The sequence below is a fragment of the Arabidopsis thaliana genome, chromosome 2 (assembly GCF_000001735.4).
Source record: "Arabidopsis thaliana chromosome 2, partial sequence".
Taxonomy (NCBI): domain Eukaryota; kingdom Viridiplantae; phylum Streptophyta; class Magnoliopsida; order Brassicales; family Brassicaceae; genus Arabidopsis; species Arabidopsis thaliana.
The window spans coordinates 15,612,950-15,634,081 of NC_003071.7; the positions used below are offsets into that span (position 1 = coordinate 15,612,950).

At 33.6% G+C, this 21,132-nt stretch overlaps 6 protein-coding genes across 10 annotated transcripts; 2 read left to right on the forward strand and 4 right to left on the reverse strand.

The window, feature by feature from the left end:
• Positions 1–418: 418 nt before the first annotated feature.
• Positions 419–2,073, reverse strand: PIP2B (plasma membrane intrinsic protein 2). Of its 2 annotated transcripts, none has more exons than NM_001336641.1 (4): positions 1,542–2,073; positions 1,125–1,420; positions 893–1,033; positions 419–794 (listed from the first exon to the last, which is right to left on the reverse strand). In NM_001336641.1, exons 1-4 carry the CDS (start codon positions 1,969–1,971, stop codon positions 675–677), a joined length of 987 nt encoding a protein of 328 aa, NP_001323849.1. In that variant the 5' UTR covers positions 1,972–2,073; the 3' UTR covers positions 419–674. The 2 variants fall into 2 exon arrangements, with proteins under 2 accessions (NP_001323849.1, NP_181254.1); NM_129273.5 differs by having other exon boundaries at positions 453–794; positions 1,542–1,967.
• A 2,612-nt stretch (positions 2,074–4,685) lies between these two features.
• On the forward strand, positions 4,686–6,206 carry RD28 (Aquaporin-like superfamily protein). Its single transcript, NM_129274.4, has 4 exons — positions 4,686–5,130; positions 5,252–5,547; positions 5,639–5,779; positions 5,869–6,206. The coding sequence occupies exons 1-4, from the start codon at positions 4,830–4,832 to the stop codon at positions 5,986–5,988; spliced, it is 858 nt and encodes a 285-aa protein (NP_181255.1). The 5' UTR covers positions 4,686–4,829; the 3' UTR covers positions 5,989–6,206.
• Positions 6,207–6,256: 50 nt separating this feature from the next.
• Positions 6,257–7,207, reverse strand: AT2G37190 (Ribosomal protein L11 family protein). Its single transcript, NM_129275.3, has one exon. It carries the CDS (start codon positions 7,108–7,110, stop codon positions 6,610–6,612), a length of 501 nt encoding a protein of 166 aa, NP_181256.1. The 5' UTR covers positions 7,111–7,207; the 3' UTR covers positions 6,257–6,609.
• A 100-nt stretch (positions 7,208–7,307) lies between these two features.
• On the forward strand, positions 7,308–8,931 carry AT2G37195 (acyl-CoA-binding domain protein). Of its 2 annotated transcripts, none has more exons than NM_001336642.1 (4): positions 7,308–7,551; positions 7,822–7,933; positions 8,267–8,332; positions 8,423–8,931. In NM_001336642.1, the coding sequence occupies exons 1-4, from the start codon at positions 7,391–7,393 to the stop codon at positions 8,513–8,515; spliced, it is 432 nt and encodes a 143-aa protein (NP_001323532.1). In that variant the 5' UTR covers positions 7,308–7,390; the 3' UTR covers positions 8,516–8,931. The 2 variants fall into 2 exon arrangements, with proteins under 2 accessions (NP_001323532.1, NP_850279.1); NM_179948.2 differs by having other exon boundaries at positions 7,400–7,551; positions 8,423–8,702.
• Positions 8,866–10,211, reverse strand: AT2G37200 (Uncharacterized protein family (UPF0497)). 2 transcript variants are annotated; one of them, NM_001336643.1, is made up of 3 exons: positions 9,878–10,211; positions 9,450–9,582; positions 8,866–9,337 (listed from the first exon to the last, which is right to left on the reverse strand). In NM_001336643.1, the coding sequence occupies exons 1-3, from the start codon at positions 10,183–10,185 to the stop codon at positions 9,149–9,151; spliced, it is 630 nt and encodes a 209-aa protein (NP_001325327.1). In that variant the 5' UTR covers positions 10,186–10,211; the 3' UTR covers positions 8,866–9,148. The 2 variants fall into 2 exon arrangements, with proteins under 2 accessions (NP_001325327.1, NP_181257.2); NM_129276.5 differs by having other exon boundaries at positions 8,888–9,337; positions 9,878–10,155.
• A 767-nt stretch (positions 10,212–10,978) lies between these two features.
• On the reverse strand, positions 10,979–14,083 carry LOG3 (lysine decarboxylase family protein). Of its 2 annotated transcripts, NM_001202767.1 has the most exons (8): positions 13,763–13,989; positions 13,353–13,450; positions 13,165–13,195; positions 12,583–12,682; positions 12,253–12,324; positions 11,689–11,759; positions 11,462–11,605; positions 11,042–11,384 (listed from the first exon to the last, which is right to left on the reverse strand). In NM_001202767.1, the coding sequence occupies exons 1-8, from the start codon at positions 13,883–13,885 to the stop codon at positions 11,304–11,306; spliced, it is 720 nt and encodes a 239-aa protein (NP_001189696.1). In that variant the 5' UTR covers positions 13,886–13,989; the 3' UTR covers positions 11,042–11,303. The 2 variants fall into 2 exon arrangements, with proteins under 2 accessions (NP_181258.2, NP_001189696.1); NM_129277.3 differs by lacking the exon at positions 12,253–12,324 and having other exon boundaries at positions 10,979–11,384; positions 13,763–14,083.
• Positions 14,084–21,132: the final 7,049 nt, after the last annotated feature.

Genomic DNA, 21,132 nt, shown 5'->3' on the forward strand with positions numbered 1-21,132 from the left:
TGACCATCTATAGGTTTTTAATATTTTGTTCACGCTCTTCTTGATATTGTTATTTCTGAAAATGACGTTTGTATACTTTAAGTAAAGTGACGCAAATTAGTTGTTGAACCAACAGCTTTCCTGCGTAAGCTCTCGTTACAAATTCTATGAGCTTAAACTAGTGAGTGGAATGTCAACTCAAAACTAAGTGTTCAACAAAATTCGTTTTTGGTGTAGATTAATTGAATTTGAGACGATCTTACCAATTGACTTGTGCTTTAGTTGTTGTTTAATTAGGTGATGGCGACAAGCTGACAAAAAAGTGCCAAACACATAAGTTTTTGTTCTGTCTTAATCCTCTTCAGTGGAGGATAATTTAAATCACATGAACTTATAAATTATAACTATTAATGTAGTCTATGTAGATATGCTTTTAGCTGGTAATATCATCTGTATAAAATAAAAAGAGGGAGGAGAAGGCAAAACAATTTGGTTTTCATTAATTGTTTTCCCGAGTACACAAACATTGGCATTGGCACATATCAAAGTATTACACCACAATGAAAACAGAAAAACAAGAAGAAATATAGTGCATAGTTTTACAAGCAAAGTTGCCAATTTTTGTACATACATAATAACACAACCATTTTGTAATTGTTGTTATTATGATAGGTTTTTTTTTGTGTGGCAAAAACTCAAACGTTGGCTGCACTTCTGAAGGATCCAAGTGACTTGGAACCTGAAGCCCTTAGGACAAATTGGTGATAAAATGCAGCTATCGCAGCTCCAATGAATGGTCCCACCCAGAATATCCACTGTATTTAGATAGACCAAAAAAACAGTTCATTATTTTCCCATCAAACAATAGTCCATAATTTGATTAATTTTAAATAATTAAGAAATAGAAACGTACGTGGTCATCCCATGGCTTGCTCTTGTTATAGATTACGGCAGCTCCGAAACTCCTAGCCGGGTTGATGCCGGTTCCGGTGATCGGAATAGTGGCCAAATGTACCATAAACACCGCAAACCCAATCGGAAGTGGCGCCAAAACCTTTCGTTTCATAATTCATAACACTAAGTATTAATTAATGTTATCGTATGTTACCAGAACGATCTTATAACTGATAGAAATAAATACTAACCGGAACGTGGGAGTCTCTAGCGTTACGTTTGGGATCAGTAGCGGAGAAGACTGTGTAGACGAGAACGAATGTTCCAATGATCTCTGCGGCTAGTCCGGTGCCTGTGTTGTAGCCGTCTGCTAGAGAGTTGGCTCCTCCACCGTAACGATCATAGTAAGAGCTTTGAAAGGCTTTGACGAAACCAACTCCACAAATAGCACCCAAACACTGAGCCACCATGTAAAGCACCGCCCTAATCAGCGATACCTTCCGGGCTAAGAACAAACCAAACGTCACCGCAGGGTTTATGTGACCACCTACAAAGTTCTTGGGGTTAATTTCAAATAAATTACAAAACAAAGGACAAATTTGAAAGGTCCACAAATGTTAAATTTTCTGAACCGGGTAATAAACCGGACCGGTTTCGATATATGATACCTGAGATACCGGCGGTGCAGTAGACAAGGATGAAGATCATGCCACCAAAAGCCCACGCGATGCCAAGGATTCCGACGCCGCCGCAGTCAACTCCACCGGCTTTTGTGTCGGACTGAATCTTGTAACCGATGACAGTTAAAACGGTGATGTACAAGAAGAGGAGAGTGGCTACGAACTCGGCAATGACGGCTCTGTATAAAGACCACTTGGTAAGCTCGTCCGCATCGAAAAACGGAGTTGGTGGCGGATCTTCGTAGTCTCTTGTCTGAAATCCCTCAGGTCCTTCCACGTCTTTGGCCATTTCTATAACTTTTTTTGTTATATATGAAAGTTGTGTTTTGTATTGTGGATATGTTGTGTTTGTGAAGACTGAAGAGACGAATGAAAGTTGTTTATATAGAGAGACTATAGCTATAGTGAGTGCTCTCATTAATTTTGCTTGTCAATATACGTTAATAATTGTATACGTGTTATTGATTGATTATATTACGATAATGTTTTCCTTTTGGTAGGCTTATGGTTGTTTTTATTATTCGTTTCAATGAAATGAATATAGAATTGTGTGTATGACGATTATGATTATTTTTGTGGAAACTTTCTTTCACTAATTAATTACCTAGCTAGCTGTCATGATGATATATAATCTAAACCAATCTAATCATTGCTACATAATCAATAGAAACTGATTTTGCTTAATATATTCATGTTCCACTGTTTTTTTTTTGTTTAAGCAGAATTTCCATATACATTAGTATAATTAACTGATGATAGTAAGAATTAGCTACTGCTAAGAGTTTTTCATCTCAATTAGTGTTTGTCATAATATGATAGTTAAGGTATTGTTTTGTTGACAAAATTAACTATAACTAAATTATTATTATTTTGGTTTCAACTTCAACTATTGATACAAATCTGTAACTAAAGATGAACTTATTTGAGATTCTGATTATTTAAAAGAATGATTGTGGAGCTATCAATAGGAACAGAGACCTTTTAATTCTAAAATTATGGTTGATAATGGAGTTTTGTGGTTAATTTAACTTAGCCTCGCCGCCCCATACCTAAACGTTGTTTTCATTTGGACCGACCCTAATATACTATATGCTTCTATATTTTTCTTTCTCTTGTCCTATGTCATGAGCCTTGTCCTCCCCCTAGAATAATATAGACTGTCACTCTTTTACACATAAAATAAATAAAAAATATGAAGTTATGAACCTTATCTATTTGGGCAATACTTGAAAGTTGTTACTTGTTAACGATAAAGCTTTTTGAACTACGAGATAGCTAGATTGATCAATAGTAAAATTTCTGATTATCTAGATTCTATCATCCTTCATTTAATTTCTAGAAGGAGCTCCTTATATAGTTATACTAGTTCTTATGCATGTAATTAGTAACGATTAAATTGACTTCCTATGCTCTTAACGTTACAAATCAAATCTATTAGGTGGATAAAAAAGAGTCTTTTGATAGCTCTCAGCTAACCCTACCATATAACAAAAACATAATTTATCACATGGACATGATAAAAGAAACGGCGTCGCTTCACGGGTTATGTTTCCACTAAAGTAGAAAATATGATGAAAGTTGGGTCCACTGGACCGGAGAAACCGCCCCATATAGAATTGATTAGCTCCGTCAATTGCATCGGCACCGTCCATACAGATTAAGTCCAACTCCAGTTCAGCCGTCCCAACCACTCCTCTTATGCCACGTTGTTTAGTCCCCATATTCAACAATCATTTGCTCTCACTCCTCAATTCCAAATTTCCAATTGCAATTTTCTTACGTATATTATTCAGTATTCACTAATCACTAGTCTGTCTACAAAAATAAATTGGAAAAATAAAAAGTGTACATAGACAAAAGGAATGTGGTGTAATGTGGTGTTCATGGCCAATGTTTTGCCACGTCACAATATCCTTATCGTTGTAGCGACATTTCTCTGCTCTTATTGGATTATATTTCCACGTCAGAAAGGTGCTCTCTCTCTCTCGGTCTCTCCCCTGGTTTTATTTTTGTTTTCTTTCATCTTTGTCGCTTTCTGTTTTGTTAAAGAATTGTCTACTCGATATTGGTTACGAATGGTATTGTTCTCTGTGGAAAAATGGGTTAATTTGTTATGATAAACATTTTTTGTTCCAAACAAATAAATGTTCTTTCATTTCATAGTAAATTTTTTAGTCTTCTGAACACACGTATATATATGCTTGCTAACAATGAATCCACAATAACAGATCATAAAATTACATCTGACTCATATGTAATTCTATCATGATATGTTGAGTCAATATATAGTCGATGGAGTATATATAGAGTTATAATTTGATTGTAGTGTCCTATGACAGATTTAACACTCAGCTTACACCGAAAAAGTTAAGTCTCAAATAAATTACGTATTTATGCGTTATTTAACTTATTATACAAAATGACCTAAAATACCATTTCATTTTCCTATACAAATATTCGCTTACTATATATACTATATGTTTACCAACTATCATGAAAAAGATGCACGAATGATCCAGAATGTGCTTGAAACGGCAGAAAAACAAAAGAATCGTGTGACACGATCGAGACAAATACTTTACTAATCATATAAAATCATTATTTATCAAAAACTTAAAAAGCACCTACAGTATATGCAATGTGGATACAGCTAAAAGATAAGGTATGTATGTTAACACACAAGTATATATGATCATCATTGTCAAATATGTTCACTTATATAATTGCTCACGTTTTATCGGTTTTTGGTTTTTTGTCAACGGTCAAATTTTTTGGGTGATGCCTAACAAAATTTAATGACGTGACTCTTGGGACGGTGATCTATCAGTAGCATTTAACAATCTAGTTATTTGGAAATGAATTACAGTATGAGATTTATACTATTTGTATAAACTTTTCAGGAAATGTTAAATTATATCTTTAGGAGATTTTTTGTATTGGTTCTCACTGATTTAGATTATCAAGTTACTGAGATAAAAAAAAAATTAATACTTGTTTTAGATTTCCTTTAGTTACCACTGACCAACTTCTTTAGCAAAAAAAAAAAATTACCACTAAACCAACTTATGCATTCGTTACAAAAAAAAATACCATAAAACAAAACATCAATGTTGTAAGTTGTGACATTAAATCAAAAGTGTCAAAATCAACAGTAGCACAAACCAAGAGCTCACTCTATATAAAGAACCTTTATTCTTCATCTCACAACCACAAGCCCTACAACAACCACAAAGCAAAACACTTACTTAGAAAGTCCAGAAACATCCATTAACACATATGGCTAAAGACGTGGAAGGACCTGATGGATTTCAGACGAGAGATTACGAAGATCCTCCGCCAACACCGTTTTTCGACGCAGAGGAGCTTACCAAGTGGTCTTTATACAGAGCAGTCATCGCCGAGTTCGTAGCCACTCTCCTCTTCTTGTACGTCACCGTTTTAACTGTCATTGGTTACAAGATTCAGTCCGACACAAAAGCCGGTGGAGTTGACTGCGGCGGCGTCGGAATCCTTGGCATCGCGTGGGCTTTTGGTGGCATGATCTTCATCCTTGTCTACTGCACCGCCGGTATCTCAGGTATCATATATCGAAACCGGTCCGGTTTATTACCCGGTTCAGAAAATTTAACATTTGTGGACCTTTCAAATTTGTCCTTTGTTTTGTAATTTATTTGAAATTAACCCCAAGAACTTTGTAGGTGGTCACATAAACCCTGCGGTGACGTTTGGTTTGTTCTTAGCCCGGAAGGTATCGCTGATTAGGGCGGTGCTTTACATGGTGGCTCAGTGTTTGGGTGCTATTTGTGGAGTTGGGTTTGTGAAGGCATTTCAAAGCTCTCACTATGTTAATTACGGTGGAGGAGCCAACTTTCTAGCTGACGGCTACAATACAGGCACCGGACTCGCGGCAGAGATCATCGGAACATTCGTGCTTGTCTACACAGTCTTCTCCGCTACTGATCCCAAACGCAACGCTAGAGACTCCCACGTTCCGGTTAGTATTTATTTTTATCAGTTATAAGATCGTTAGTTAATTACATGATATCATTAACTAATACTTTGGGTTATGAATTATGAAACGAAAGGTTTTGGCGCCACTTCCGATTGGGTTTGCGGTGTTTATGGTACATTTGGCCACTATTCCGATCACCGGAACCGGTATCAACCCGGCTAGGAGTTTCGGAGCCGCCGTAATCTTTAACAAGAGCAAGCCATGGGATGACCACGTACGTTTCTATTTCTTAATTATTTAAAATTAATCAAATTATGGACGGAGGAAAAATACTAAAGTGTTTTTGGTCTTACATAATTACAGTGGATATTCTGGGTGGGACCATTCATTGGAGCTACGATAGCTGCATTTTATCACCAATTCGTTCTAAGGGCCTCAGGCTCCAAGTCCCTCGGTTCATTCAGAAGTGCAGCCAACGTTTAAACTTAGCCACGAAAGAAAAAAAGTGTGCCTACAATTATGTAGAAACATATCCTCTTTTCCACTCGTATCTTAGCTTCTTCCTATTTTCTATTTCTAACTGTGTGATTCCATATTAAATCGAGTGAAATGTTTTTCAATTCATCTTTGCAACGTATGTAAGTTTGGTGTATTGAGAAAAAAAATCGAGAAAGACAACTTTTTCTTCGATTATATACCCTACACAATGTGTTGAATGGGAGATGAAGAACAAAGAAACCAATTTAAGAGAGGCAAACACAATTTAGCGAATACAGATGAATGAACTACAAGCATTGCCATTGTTCTTCTTCATTTCTACAATTTAGCTTCACAAACATTCCAAGAGAGACGAATCACGAATCAATGTTCTTCTAGATTATCAGCAAGATACGATACTAAACGCAGATTCAATTTCCTAAGGCAAGTTCAAGCATTTCGTATAAAATTGAAAGAAACTAAGCATAAGCATAAAATTGAGATTAGATAAAAAAGCAGCAATAACAATCCAAAACTGACTTGTCGTTGTTCTAAACAAAACATAAGAAGAAGAAACTAAAATCTCAAAAGGCAAAGGAAACAAACACACCATCATTTCCAAATTCTTCAGTTCTCAGGAATCTCAACTTCACCATCTTGAATCTCCTGTTGAATATCTTTAGGATCTTTCCCATCCACAGTACAACCAACAGACACACAAGTTCCCAGAATCTCCCTCACTGTTCCACTCAATTCCTTAGCAATAGATCTAGGTCTCATGATCCTAGCAATCTCAGTCACATCATCAAACGAGATGTTCCCGTTATGCTTAATGTTCTTCACCTTCTTCCTATCTCTCTCCGGCTCTTTCAACGCCTTGATGACGAGTGCTGCTGCTGATGGAACCACCGTCACTTTCGCCTGACGATTCTGCACTGTGAGCTTGACGGTTACACGTAATCCTTTCCATTCCTTTGCGGTTTCTTTCGCGATATCTTCTCCGATCTTCTTTGGTGCGAGACCTAGCGGACCGATTTTGGGAGCTAGAGAACTCGCTGCTCCGACTTCTCCCCCGGTTACTCGGACGTACACGTCAACGATCTGACTCGGATCCAACTTTGGCGGCATTGTGGATGTCTCGGATTTTCAAGGTTTCTACGATCGAAGTTCCGAAACGAGGAGGCGCTTGAAGAAGAGCTCCAAGGTTTTTGAAGGAGTGTGAAAATTAGGGTTTACGAAAGAGACATTTACGGATCTACCCTTATGGGCTTCTATCATCTATGGGCTTTGTAACCCAATCTGTACAAATTAGACTACTCGGTTCTGTTCGGTTTACTTTAATATTCTCCGGTTTAGTTGAACCGTTTCCTGAAAATGAATCGTCGTCTTCTTTGGGGCAAGCTCCTTGATGTTGTTGAGTCTAATCAGAGGAGGAAGAATGGCGGGAGGATCTGAGAGGAAGACGATACTGGTGGGTTTGGTTCTAGCTCTTGTTCTTGGTATCGGTGTTTACTTAAGGCTTTGGACTATCGATTATACTCTATCTTCCGATGACACAGAGCGCTTAAGGTTTGAATAATACTTCATTTGATTCCGTTTAATCATTGTAATTTCTGGGTTTTCTTCTAATGATTTGCTCAAAGTATTGATTTTTCTGTAATAACATGATGAAGGGTCTTCTCAATTTCAGTAGTTTTGGATTTTCAACTTTTTTGTGAATTGACTTTTTGTATTTCAGCTGCATTTTATGTAATTAGAGGTTTATGGTTAGTGTTGTAGTGGTGGTTAATTGGATTAATCAAGTAAGTGTTTATGGTTTGAGATTTTACATTGGTGTAGGAGACAGTTTGATTTGGCAAATAGAGAGGCAATGGATGAATCTGCAGATTGGCGGAGAATGTTTGATAAGGAAGCTGAGAAAGCTTCTAAATGTAACACAGAACTTTCACTGGTATTTACTAAGCCTAATTGCTTTAGTTGCTTTAGAGATTATTTTCAATGTACTTGTCTTCACACTGAGCAAGACTGTCACTAGTTGCTCTGTAGTTGATTGGTCTTGACGGTATCCTCAAAATGTACAGCCGTGTCTGCTCTACTTAGATTGTTTTCGTGGTTTGTTCATTCAATGGTTTTGGTAAATGGTTTAAAGTGTATCTTATTGGCTTTCATGGCTATTATATGGTAGTAGGTTTTATGACATGAAAAAGTTGGTACCAAAGGTTTAGTTGACTCGTTCATTTCATCTGTTTTAGTTGATTATGGGCATTGTCTTGTTCTGGTACAGATCAAAGAGTCATCTGGGAATGGAAACACCTTTACCTCCAATCAAAAGCTAGAGTCATTAAAAAAGGTGACATTCCCACTCAAGATTTTCAAATTTCTTTTGGTGTTGGCTTATGTTGGATGATCATGGCTCATTAGTTCACTATCTCTTGGGTAGGAAAATGCGGCATTGCTCATTCAAATAGAGACATTAAAACAAGAGCTTGAAGCTTCACGGTTAAAGTGCCACTCACGGCAGGCACCCCGTTAGAATACTGTTCTTGATATGTTGACATGTTGTCAGTTATAGATTTAGTCCTCCGCTGGTAAGAAATCCCGGAATGTCATATACATCATATAGGCTCTTTCATGGAAATTAACTTTTTAACAGCACCAACCACAGAGTCTTGTATTTTTTTTGAATTCAGTTCTCAGGCCCTCTCACTGCATTCATTTAGTTTATTTCTGAGTATTAGATGGTGATTTGTTATCTCCAAATATAGTCTTTGATCCTTAGGTTTATAAATACGTTCTGAATCATATTTCTGCCAGTTGCATAACAGATGAAAGCTAAAACCTTTCATAATAGTTTCATGAATTTGTCAAACTCCATTCCATCACATCAATTTCATTTTGAGCACTGATTGATTTCGTCACATATCTAACTTTCCTGTTGGTTACTCATCGTCGGACTCCTGACTTGCCTCAAGATTCCACATCAATCACTATTTTGTTGATATAAACTTGATGACTCAGAATCGAGCTTGTTTTCTTGTACTATGATTTTCCAATATAATATCTGTCTCAAAACATTTGCTAATCAAGCGATACATTATACTCCACCCTTTATTTACATTATACTAGAAAGATGGATTTCTCTGAACTCAACTTGTGTGCTATATATTTAGTGGGTGGCTAAGGACCAGAAGTTGAGAATAAAGGAAGGAGACACAGCAAACCAGCTGATGAAGGCCATTGCTGTGGCAGTCTCAAACCTTGTGCAGTGATTCACGTTACATTGTCCAAGATCGTTGATGAGTACAGTTATGCCAGCAGAAGCAGATGCAGCTGCAAACGTGAGCGTCGATGTGACCTGCAACACAATAGGGGATGAAAAAACCGTCAGTCACGATACTCCACTTACTAATTAACACATCAAAAATGAAACATTGAACAACCAAGTGTGAGGTTGATTTAGTCCTTACTCCATCTCCAATAGTGAAACACTGAACAACGGAGTGATTTCGAAGGCTTCTTCTCACCAGAAGAGCATAAGCATCGATAATAAAAAGAGACAAGCTCCACAGGCTTTGCAGGCTAACCGCAAGAACCAAGCAACTATCACAGTAACAGATAAGAGCTTGTCAGATTCATATAGTCTAAAACCAAATTGCTCAAACTAAATCCAAATTCTGATGCTATGCAGATTAAACATGAACTCAAAACACTAATTTCAAAACCAAGAAGCCTAATTTCATCTCAAACCCCTAATTACACACCAACAACAAACAAATTCGATGAGAAAAACACCAAATTTCCATAGAACTGTTATCAAAGAGACTACCAAAAACCCTAAAGTTTCCAGAATCTAAATTCATCAAATTCTAAATCCCTAACTCTAGAGTTCAGTTACCAGAATGCGGTGGCGGAGCGGAAGTCGGAGGTAGTGACCATGACGGAGACGGAGATAAGAGCGGGAACGAACTGAGAGAGACGGAGGATGAGACCGCCGGTGGTTCCGGGCATGCCTTGCACATCCTTCATCCTCACTGGTGGTCTATCGATCGCTCCGGCAGTAGGAGCCACCGGAAGAGCATCAACCGGGTGAATCGCCGGCCGGCTCACGTTCATCATAGAACTCGAGCTCAAACAGTTCCCACCAAGAAAGAGCAACTGAAAAAGACGTTTGGGCCTTTTGACAAATGATATAAATAATGTCATGTAAATGGACCCAAAACTTCTTTAACAAATAAAATTGACCCAAAACTTACTATTAGTGTTCTTAAACTTTAAAGTTTGAAACTTTAATATTTCTAACAAAAGCATATAATAATTTAATGTTACATTTAACATTCCATTGAACAGAGTAACCGACGTTGTTAAAAAATTATAAAAACAGTATATGTTAACTTTAACATCGACAAAAACATAGTATTAGTGTCGGTTTTGATTGATTTATGTTTTGAACGTCTATTTGAAAGATGTTGACGTCTAATTTTACATTTTTCATAAATTAGGTAAATGATTGAGTTTTTTAGGTAGATATTCACAATTTATTTTACAATTTTCGTGGTAACAAATAAAAGTTTTATTTTCTTAGAAAGTACGCAGTTATGGATTATGGTATTATATGATATAAATTATTTTGCTTGATAACATGTTATTTTACTAAATTACGTTATTTCGTTTTATTTTTATTTTACCACTGTATTACTTAATTTCTCATGCAAATTAGAATCTATCTACATACGCCTTTATTTTTTTGAATATTTTTTAGACAGTTTATAATAAAGGTTAGTATTAAATGGCTAAAAAATGAAATCTAAAAAAGCAACCAGCTTTTCTTGAAATGGCAAAAGATATTTTTCCATTTCAAGAAAAGCTGGTTGCTTTTTTAGATTTCATTTTTTATGAAGCTTTTTTAGATTTTTTTGTTGTTTTCGTTTGTTTTTTCTGTTGTTGTTGTTGTTAAGAGACAGTCTCTGGCATTGAGTATTGACAATACATAATCTTATACAGATAATATATATCTTTCTTTTTTCGTCTGTATTGATTTTAATGTGAAGAGAGATAGATACGAAAGTGTGAAACTTGTCTTGGTTACAACTTACAATAGTAGAGAGTTGCGACAATTACATAAACTAAAAACATTTAGCTTCGACTTAAAAAGACATTACTAATAATTTACATTAAAAATCTCCTCCGAAGTGGAAATTTTACCCAACTAATCAAAATCTATCCCTTCCTTTTTTAGTAAGATTAAATCATGAAATCTCCGAAAGTTTCAAATCTATATTATAAAATATTTTAAATAGTTATATAGATAATCTTGATCTGAATCACTCTTCAGAGGAGTAACCAATCCGTTCCATCTCCCAACAAAGCTTCGTTGCAACCCTTTCATGGCAAGGTGCATATTCCTACAAAGACAACAACAACAATTTATGAGATTATGAAGAAACATTAATGATCCATCTTCATTATAAGTTTAATTTACCTCTAGCTTTTTCACCAGCTCTTTAGCAGTAGGTGCGGAGACGATGATCTCACGAGCAGTCGGGCTAATAAATCCTTCTTCGACTGCTTTGTCAATGAATGAGAGCAGAGAGTTGTAGTATCCATCAACATTGAGCAAACCCACCTACAGAAAAATGATGCATGATATGTTGTTATTAAAGTTGAAACTTTTTGATTAAAATGTGATAGAAGGGTTTATTTGTTTACCGGCTTGTCATGTATACCAAGCTGAGCCCAAGTTATGACTTCAAGCAATTCTTCAAGTGTTCCATAACCACCTACAATTTTCATACAAAACTTTTAGATTTGATAGTTGAAAAAAAAAGAGAGGAGATAAATTAGTAACTATGATATGGTCAAGTCAACAAGTTTGTTATGTACAAGACAAACCAAATAATAGAGTCTTCTCTTCTCTGTTACAAGTTTGTACAATGGGATGAATATGATTAGAAAAGCAAGATCTTTGAAAGAACTTGACTTTCCATAATGATTTCAGATTCAGTGTGGGCAAAAATATGCTATTTGTGGGACTGTTTCAGGTTTTGTCTCTTACCTTGAAATAGGTAAGGAGAAAACTTTGGTCACAGTAAGACTACACAAGCTATATGGATAGTACCTCCTAAGTTAAAAGCAGAGCAATAAACAGAGTAAAGAGAAGAGCAAAAAAAAAATGTCTAATTTTAAGTGCCAGATGTTGATGGGTCAAGGTCCTTTATCTTAGACTGTAGGGACTTTTCATAATTTTTTTAAAAATTTCATACCAAAAAAAACTTTTCAGTGTAGCTTTCACACTACAGCTTGACCAAGACAACATGTTTTTTAGTTTAACCAAATTGTTTTCTTCTCTCTTTTGGCAAAATCAGTCAAACTTTTTTAATATTTTCATGAACAAATATTCCTCTTTTAAACTTTTGATTTCCCATAAAATTCATTTAAAAGGCTAACAAATGCCTAAACTGGTGTTCTTGAGACTCATGTGTAACTAGAGTTTTGACCAGTTTTTCCTTATCATCATTACTTGGTTTGAAAGAAAAGTTTTAGGTTTAAAGTAATGTGAAAAAATGATGATAATTTTGGGTGGATGGGGTTTAAAAACACAACCTGGTAAGGCAATAAAAGCATCAGAGTGCTTAGCCATCTCAGCTTTCCTTTGGTGCATATCTGCAACTGCTCTTACTTCTCCTACTGTTTCACCAGTCAACTGCAAACAAAGAGCACATCCACCAATTTTTTTTAAAAACTTATATAAAAGGAAGTAATAATGAAAAGTAGTTAAAGAGAGAAAAAGCAGGTTTGGACTCTTCTACAGGCAAAAGCAATGATGGCATTGCAAGTAATCGTAATATTGGCTTTTTTTGAATATCTTACATATTCCATTTTTTTTTTTACAGAACCCTAATCTAGTTCACCTCTTTTCATCATTTTTTCACATACCTTTTGTTTAAAATAACATAAACAAAGAAGATATTTTTATTTTAGGTTACCTAATTGAAAAGAAGAGGAGGCAGACTCATAATCATTAGACTTAAGAAAGGGTAATAAATAGAGAGAAGAGTAAAACTGAAGCAAAGACTGGAGACTAAATGTGTTTTGAATGGGGATTTGGAGAACCTACAGATACATATTAATAAACAAACAATAGTGTTTTAGTATTAAAAATAGGGAAATCTTGAAATGTTTTACCTCTCTAGGCATGAGGGTCTTGGGAATGATTCTGTAGAGTGACAACAAGATGACAAAAATGAGGTTTATTAGAAGTTCTTATGACAATTGTGTTCCATCAGAAACTCAAAATACAGTTTTCTTCTGTATAATCTTAAAAAAGATTCACAAAGTTGTTTTAAGAGAAGATATTAAAGAGAGAAAGTTACCCAATAACATGACGACCACCATCATGAACAGCTTGTGAAACCAAACCCATCAATCCTATGCTCCCACCTCCATAGACTAGATCAATATTCCTTGAAACCTGCATAACAAAATCAAGATAAAACAGAGTTACACATGAAGCCTAGATTTGGTAAAAAAACAGTTGAAGCTTTGAGTTCTACATGAAGCACACATTCAAACCCATATCACTTGGCACGTTTCAAAGAAGAAAGAAAAAATGCTCTGCATTTGCAAAAGCTACACATCATGTGAACATGTTTATCAAAAACCTTTAAGAAAATTACACTTTTGCAGACCATAATGAAACAGAGAAGCACAACATCATCTTATCTCAAAAACCACCAGCAGAATGAAAGACAAGATAATACGTAGAAAGTCATGAACGTGTTACCAGTTCGTTGCCGAGGTCAACAGCAGCATCTTGGTAACTGCTCTTCTTGCCTTGGCTGCTTCCACAGAAGACACAGATTCTTCTGAACTTTGACTTTTGCATCGATTCACCTTTGATTTCCATGTGATTCTAAATTTTGGGCGGAAAGAGAAAAGGTAAGCAGTTTAAGGTTTCTTTGAGCACAAGAATCTAATTTCTTAAGACAGTTTTACGAGTGTCAAACAAACCTAATCGATATCTGAAAACTTTTTTTTTTTTTTTTCGTTGTTGTTATAGTTTATCTTGTTACCACTAATGCTTTGGCTCAGGGATGGTTGTTATATAGTGCGTCTTCACGTCATGCTCGTCATCGATTAGTTTCTATTTAAATAAATTACTTTACTTTTTATTTAGTATTTTTCAAAAGTGCGACATTTATTAAGAAAAAATAACGATTAGTAAAGTTTAGAAAGAGAAAATGTTTTCCTAAATATTTGGTCAAGGCATGCTTGGGAAAATATATTTTTTTGGACTAAAACACTTCTAAGTTGCTTAATTTTCGATTTTTTTTTCTATAACTGAGTTATGAAATATTCTTAAATATTTAAAGAAGTACTTGTTTTTTTGGGGGAAAAAAGAAATTTTTGTATTTTAAAAAATATATATTTGGTATTCTTTATTTTTTTTCTTTTGTTTATTAATTAATCATTTTTCAATTTATTTTTTGTTGCTTCGTTGAGGTCTTCACACGTGAGAGATTTAAGCACGCGGGTCTTTCCCCAACCACACAAATACAGCTCATCTTGGCACGCGTAACCAAATTCTTCCTTTGTGTTAATTTTCTCCTTCTATTATTTTTGTTTCAAAACAGTAGCTACTAGCTACGTACTACCAAAAACCTTTGTTTTGGTTGGAAAAAAAACTTTAGTTATGGCAAGCTCATGTACTGTTGACAGGAGATACTTTGAACTCACGAACATCGACTACTTTTGACGAAGAAAAAAAGAATCCGTATTTAAAAAGTTGTGACGGTCCTGACGGATGATTATTTAGTGCTACGATCGTTAAGAGAAAATGACATTTGAGGATTGTTTGACGTTTACATTTGAGGATTAGATAGAAATAATAACGAAGTCGTCTATAGTGAGTGGTGCAAACATAAACTAGGGACAAATTCTTCACATTAAAACCAAAAAAAAAACACTTGGGACAAATCCATTCGGTTTATAGTACGTGTGGATCATATGGTTACTTAGATTTTGGCACATAAGTTATATTCATAGTAGGCTTGTTGAAAAACTCATTAACAAGAGACATGCTCGCTCTCGATATTAGTACATTATCGATGCACATCAGCTGAAGTTCATTATCGAGGGATCATGATGACTTTGTGAATCTTCTAATTTGAATGTTGAAGTTTTATTGATTGGCTCTGCAGATGAGAGAAACATTCGCATGCAGACTGTTATGATTAATTAATGTTCTAAGAAACGATACAATTTGCGTGTAAAATCTTATACATGTAGATAAACGAACTTAATTCATGAATGATTTCGGTAATGTGATATAGAAATGTTGTGTAAACTTTATATATGACCTATGCGCGGTGAAGATTCATTATAGGGTGTGTATATATAAGATCGTATATTTGATTATTCACAATTACTTTGAAACAAAAACCTATATTTCCATCAAATTCTAGATATATGATAAGTATAAAAATGTTTTTGTTGTCCGTATATTCGTTTGTAAACCGTAGTTACATATATAATTAATCAGAACATGATATTTTCGTTTATAGGTTAATAGTCGAAGCTAGGATTGGTAAAATAATAGACGCAAGTCACTCATCTAGTTGTTTTTTTTATCGATCACATCACATGCTCATCAATTTCACCAGCAATCAGTTTTAAGTTGTTTCTAAAAATATGTCCAAATGAATAAGAACAAGACAGGAAAATTGTAATAGGCTCGTGTATATTTACAAATTACAACTCTAATATGCTAGTAATAATGTAATGCAGAAATTTATTTTATGCTTTATATAATAAAGCCCTCTTGCTATTTTTCTTATAGAGAGCTCTCAATGAAACAAAATAACCATTTTAGTTTTTTAAAATTGATTGATCAGTGATAAAGTTCCCTCACTTTTATTCCCTTTATCAAGAATAGGACAAATAATTCATTTACAATATATCTGGACAGTGTAAGATGGGTTACAAACGTTATTTACTGATACTCATGCAAACAAAATAAAAAATAACCAGGACAAGAAGAACCCACTAGTAAAACTTAATGGAACCATAGAAATGTTATGGGTACACCAATAGATATATATACACATTTATTTCTCTATTGTATATAGAATGAATAAGTTAATGAGATGATGATGTCTGAGATATGGAGCAATGTGCCAATTGATGATTGAAATAAGAAACACAAAGTGAGTTATGGCTTTTATTACCAATGTAGCCCAATTCACCCTCCCTATGTAGACAACCTTCTTCTTGTTCTTTGCATAGGAAACATTACTTCTATTTTTTATTCTCCTATACTCATTTTAACCTTTTCATAGTTTTACTAAAAAACACTTCTTAGCATTGCCCCATCTTCTTGTGCAGCTAAGTTGTCTTTCTAATTCCACTTGGTGTTATCCCTCCACGTACGTTATAATGTGGTATGAGACAAGGTAGAGTTTCGACAGATGACAATGTTATATAAAAAAATCATTTGAAAAGATTATATGTGCTCTAAAAAGATCATTCATAAACTATATATATAAGCAACTTTATAAATATAAGTAAGAGAAATTGTTTTTGTCTTTGTTTTTAATTTACTTATAACGCATTGAAATATGAAAGATAAATCTCTAATCAAAACCTCTAATGTTATCCATCATCAAAACTCTAAATTTACTAACGTTAAAAAATAACCATTACTAATAAAACATCTAGTCACATATTTTAAGTTGGTTTAAAAAGTATGACTGATCACTAAATTTAGAATATCCTATTGGAAAGAACGAGATTCCATCGTTCCAACTGTCCTTCTAAGCTACATATAGCATCCGAGAGCTTATTTTTCAAGTTCTTTTCTTTTAATTAAATAGAAAACTCACCTTCAACTTTTTTAAAAAATTGTTTATCAAAAGATAACAAAAAAAAGCTTTTAAGAGTTTTGGCTTTGTTAATCTTATACAAAATTCTTTTCTTATTTGACACTTCAATACAAAGCTTAAGAACTCTAATTTTTGTTTTTAGAAAGAAAAAAATAGCAATAGGAAAAAACTCATGAAGACACTAGTTTATTCAAAGCCTATATATAACCCTATTGGATTTATTGGCTTGGAATGACAGTAACCCCTACATTTTTATACTTAATTGTAAGCAGACAGTTTCAAAATACACATCATGTTTATTTGTTTATAGTATATATTTAAGCGTGTGAATATTTAACTAAGAAAATAAGATAATTGCAATCCCAAGATCTGAGTAGATGCTGCCCATTCCTTCTATGTAGGTGTTATAGAGATTATAAAACTAAACACATACTAGTAAGTTTGTAAATTACTGTGTTTTATTATCTCCATGCTTGCATGCGCATTTTTTTGTTTCGTCTCTAGTTTCTCTCCACATTCTTCTTGGGTTTTTAACTTCCGACCCAAATTTTATTTTATTATAATAACCATGACGATGGCAGTGATATCACAATTACATTAGATAATACTTGCACTCTAATTAAACTGAAAAGTTGTATGGAAATGGGTACATGAAGTTTCATAGTCGAATCTTTTCTTGTAAGTCTTGTTAGGAAACAAAGAAAAACAGAACTTCGAAAAGTGGATATTTTGAAGAACAAATTCTTCTTTTTAAGCAAAAAGGGTTAACATTTTTTTGTCTTTAACCGATTTTTATGATGTAAAAGTTGTAACAGAATTCTAAATTACTTTTAAAAGACACTTTGATTTTCGTTGTTGTTCTAAAAAAAAGTACTAGTTGTCATAGAAGTAGTTCATTTTGTTTTAAAAGGGGCTACAAATTTCATTATAAAGTATTCTGAATGTTCTTGGAATGGTCAACAATCGTTTAACATTTTTGAATTCTTTAAAGAAAAAGGGTCAGTTAAATTTAGAAAAGTTCCTAAAGCTGAAACTTTAATTCAAAGCCAGTTAATTTGTTTGTGTAACGTTGACCGTTTTTATGATTACTTTCAGTTGAAACTTTAAATGTATAACGAAATTCATTCATTTTATAAAAAAAAACAAAAATGCTCTATATGATTTTGTATGGTAACTTAATTTTCATAAAGCGAATAAATTATTTTACCGACAAAGGGGGTGCAAAGGTATTAGTAAAATACAAGCTCATCTATTTATGCATGTATTGATGTATTTAGTACATACGAAGCAAGGAAAGGTTCCACACTTTCTATCTGACATATGATATTTTCTAGTTTAAGTATTCATTCCCGACAAATAGGAAAGCTTAATTTAATTTGACTGAGTGTTAAGTAAGATGAGGAAGAAATCTATTATTAAATATCATTTCTCATCTTTACCTTTAGTTAATAAAAAGTTGATTTTTTTTACCGATCTGAAAGAAAAAAAACGATTGATTTGCTATTAGTTTCTTCTTTTACTGATATTTTTGAATGAAGAAAACGAAATAGCATTTTATTGATACTCTAAACCAAATAACGTATTTTGGAGATATATTTCGAAAAGTTGATACCTTTAAATATATTTTTTGTTTTTTTATACCATTTCTTATTTTTGTGTATGTAGTTATATTCTTACAAAATTTTAAAATCTTTTGAAAGGACACCCTACTTAAAAATTCTATATAGGAAACTATGATTACCCGGGTAAAATTCTTGAATGCAGAAGACGTTAAAATGAATGCGTAACCATAAAAACTAGAAAAAGGTTGATATGATTCCGACAAAAATTTCGAATTATGGCTTTCACAAAAACCATTTACCGCCTTGAACCGAAAATAGAACCCCCAAATTTGTTTTTTCCCCTACGAACCGACGCTAAATCCACAAATTAAGGAATTAGAAAGTAAAAAAAAAAAAAAAAAAAGAGACAACAAAACAGGAAAGAAAAGTGAAGAACATGGATTTTAAATGGTCAAAAGGGACCAGTCAAAGGTCAGAAAGGGACAAATCCGTTGTTTAGTAGTTATCATAAAGTGTCGGACAGTTAATACCGTTGCTTAAAAGTCAAATCTCTTTCATATTTTCACTTATATCACACTAATTAATAGTTGTACAACTTATATTACCCCTCATCAAATCAAACCGTTTTCGTTACAAAGAATCAGTCCAATCGTATTAATTGGGGAGAGCCAATGCTTTTATTGAAACTTTTATTTTTTGGTCAACAACTGAAACATTGTTGCTTACGAAATTTTTCCTGATACCATATTAACATATCACACCATGTATATTATCCACCACTAAACTCAACAGTTCATATACAGAAATATTTAAGTTAAATTAAACATGTTTAAGAATTTGATTATGTCAATATTAATTACGATGTTTTAGTGATTATTGATCTCTTAAAGTTATATATATACTTAATATAATGCGATTAGCGCGATCAAATATATCTTTTACAAGATAAAAAAAAAGAAGCAATTTCCATGAATATTAATGTATGTAATATACATGTACGTAAAGATTCAATTAGTGAAGACAAAGGAGGAAGAAAGAAGCTAGTATGTAGGCAAGAAGAGTGGTGGAAGTATGATGGAGAAGAAGCGCAAAAAGGACATTCATTTGTTTGTTTGTTTTTTTCTTATGTTTTGAAGAGAGTTAATTTTGTCCTTTGTTTTTGGGACATTATCTTACATTCATTTCAATGTCATCAACCTTTCGGCCGTCTCTATACCCCATTTGCTTTATTCATTTTAATTATTTTCGTTTTAAACTTATGATGTTCATATTGAGCGCCTACAATTCAAAATATTTAGTCGGACTTGTATAGACCATGTGAATCACGTAGTTTTTGTTTTTTGGAACCACATACTTTAATAAAGTTTTTTTTTTGACAGATTGATGAATTGTGGTATATAATCAGTCAAGGAGCGCGTAAATATTGATTCCTACTATTGCATGTCAAGTCCCTGTTCTGATAGATACAGTGCCTACAAAAGATATATTGAATTAGATAATAGATACATGTAGAATATGTTCTTTTACACATGAAACTGATTGATAAGAAATATCGACAAATATTTAGAAAAGCATGATCGACATCAGTTTGCTACAAGTATATGGTGAAAAATGTCTTGTAATGGATAATGAATTTTATAGGATTCAGCAAAGGAGCAAACATTGAACATGTTCATGTCCAATGAATGAGGTTCACAAGTCAAAGAGGGTCTACTTGCGCTGACCAGTTACAAAGTTGTGGCCCATAACTCACGGCTTGGCATATTCAACCCTAACTACTTCATATTTTTCCTAGAGACAGAAACATTTTACGAAATTTCCCATTACTCTTATAAAATGTAGTGTATTTATATAGTTGTTTCTTTTCATTACTATATAGTTTCCTTCAAATTATCGACAAGAGAAATATATATTCTTTATACATTTTCTTTGGCTCAATTTTTTGTATAAATATATCACGACACCTTTCCTTTATTTATCACAATTTACTAATGATTTCACCATTACAATTTAAAGGATCTCACTTTTTGGCCTTCTTATTATTATACAAAATACATTTTAAACTTTTTATGAGACTAATGAGTAATTTCTTTTAAGTGGAGCCCCATGAAGTAGGAATCCTACGTAAATGTTTCATGCTAAGGTGTCCAAGACCGGACCCCGATAGCCTATGATGATTAGGAGCTTTGTTGAACTATCCTTTTAACTGATTTAATTAAAGTAAACAATGTATATATATATACACATACATATATATAACAAAATTCGTATTTTGTTGTGAGAGATTGTACTTATGGAACAAGCTTGGGACGACATTAACGTTTTGTGGGTAGCATCATTACCAACAGAACGACGTACGCCTATTGGCGATGGAAGCAAGTGAAGCCTTCATCATCATAATTCATAAACTGCTTCCAAAGTTTATCTTTCACGTTTCTGCAAAATAAAAATATATTGCACGTTTAATATCTCACTCTATCTTGACGTCAAATTGTAAATTATATACGAACAAGACATGTTTATGAATTAAAAAATAGTTTTCTAAAATTTCCAAGACATTTCAATGTTTTGAAAATTTTAGCTGCTGAATTTTGAATGATTTTTGTGAGGATATTTCGATGTTTTAATTGATTTGGATGAAGATATTACCTCCAAAATCACTTATTTTAACACTTATAATGTTAAAATTCTTTTAATGCAAAATCATTTGT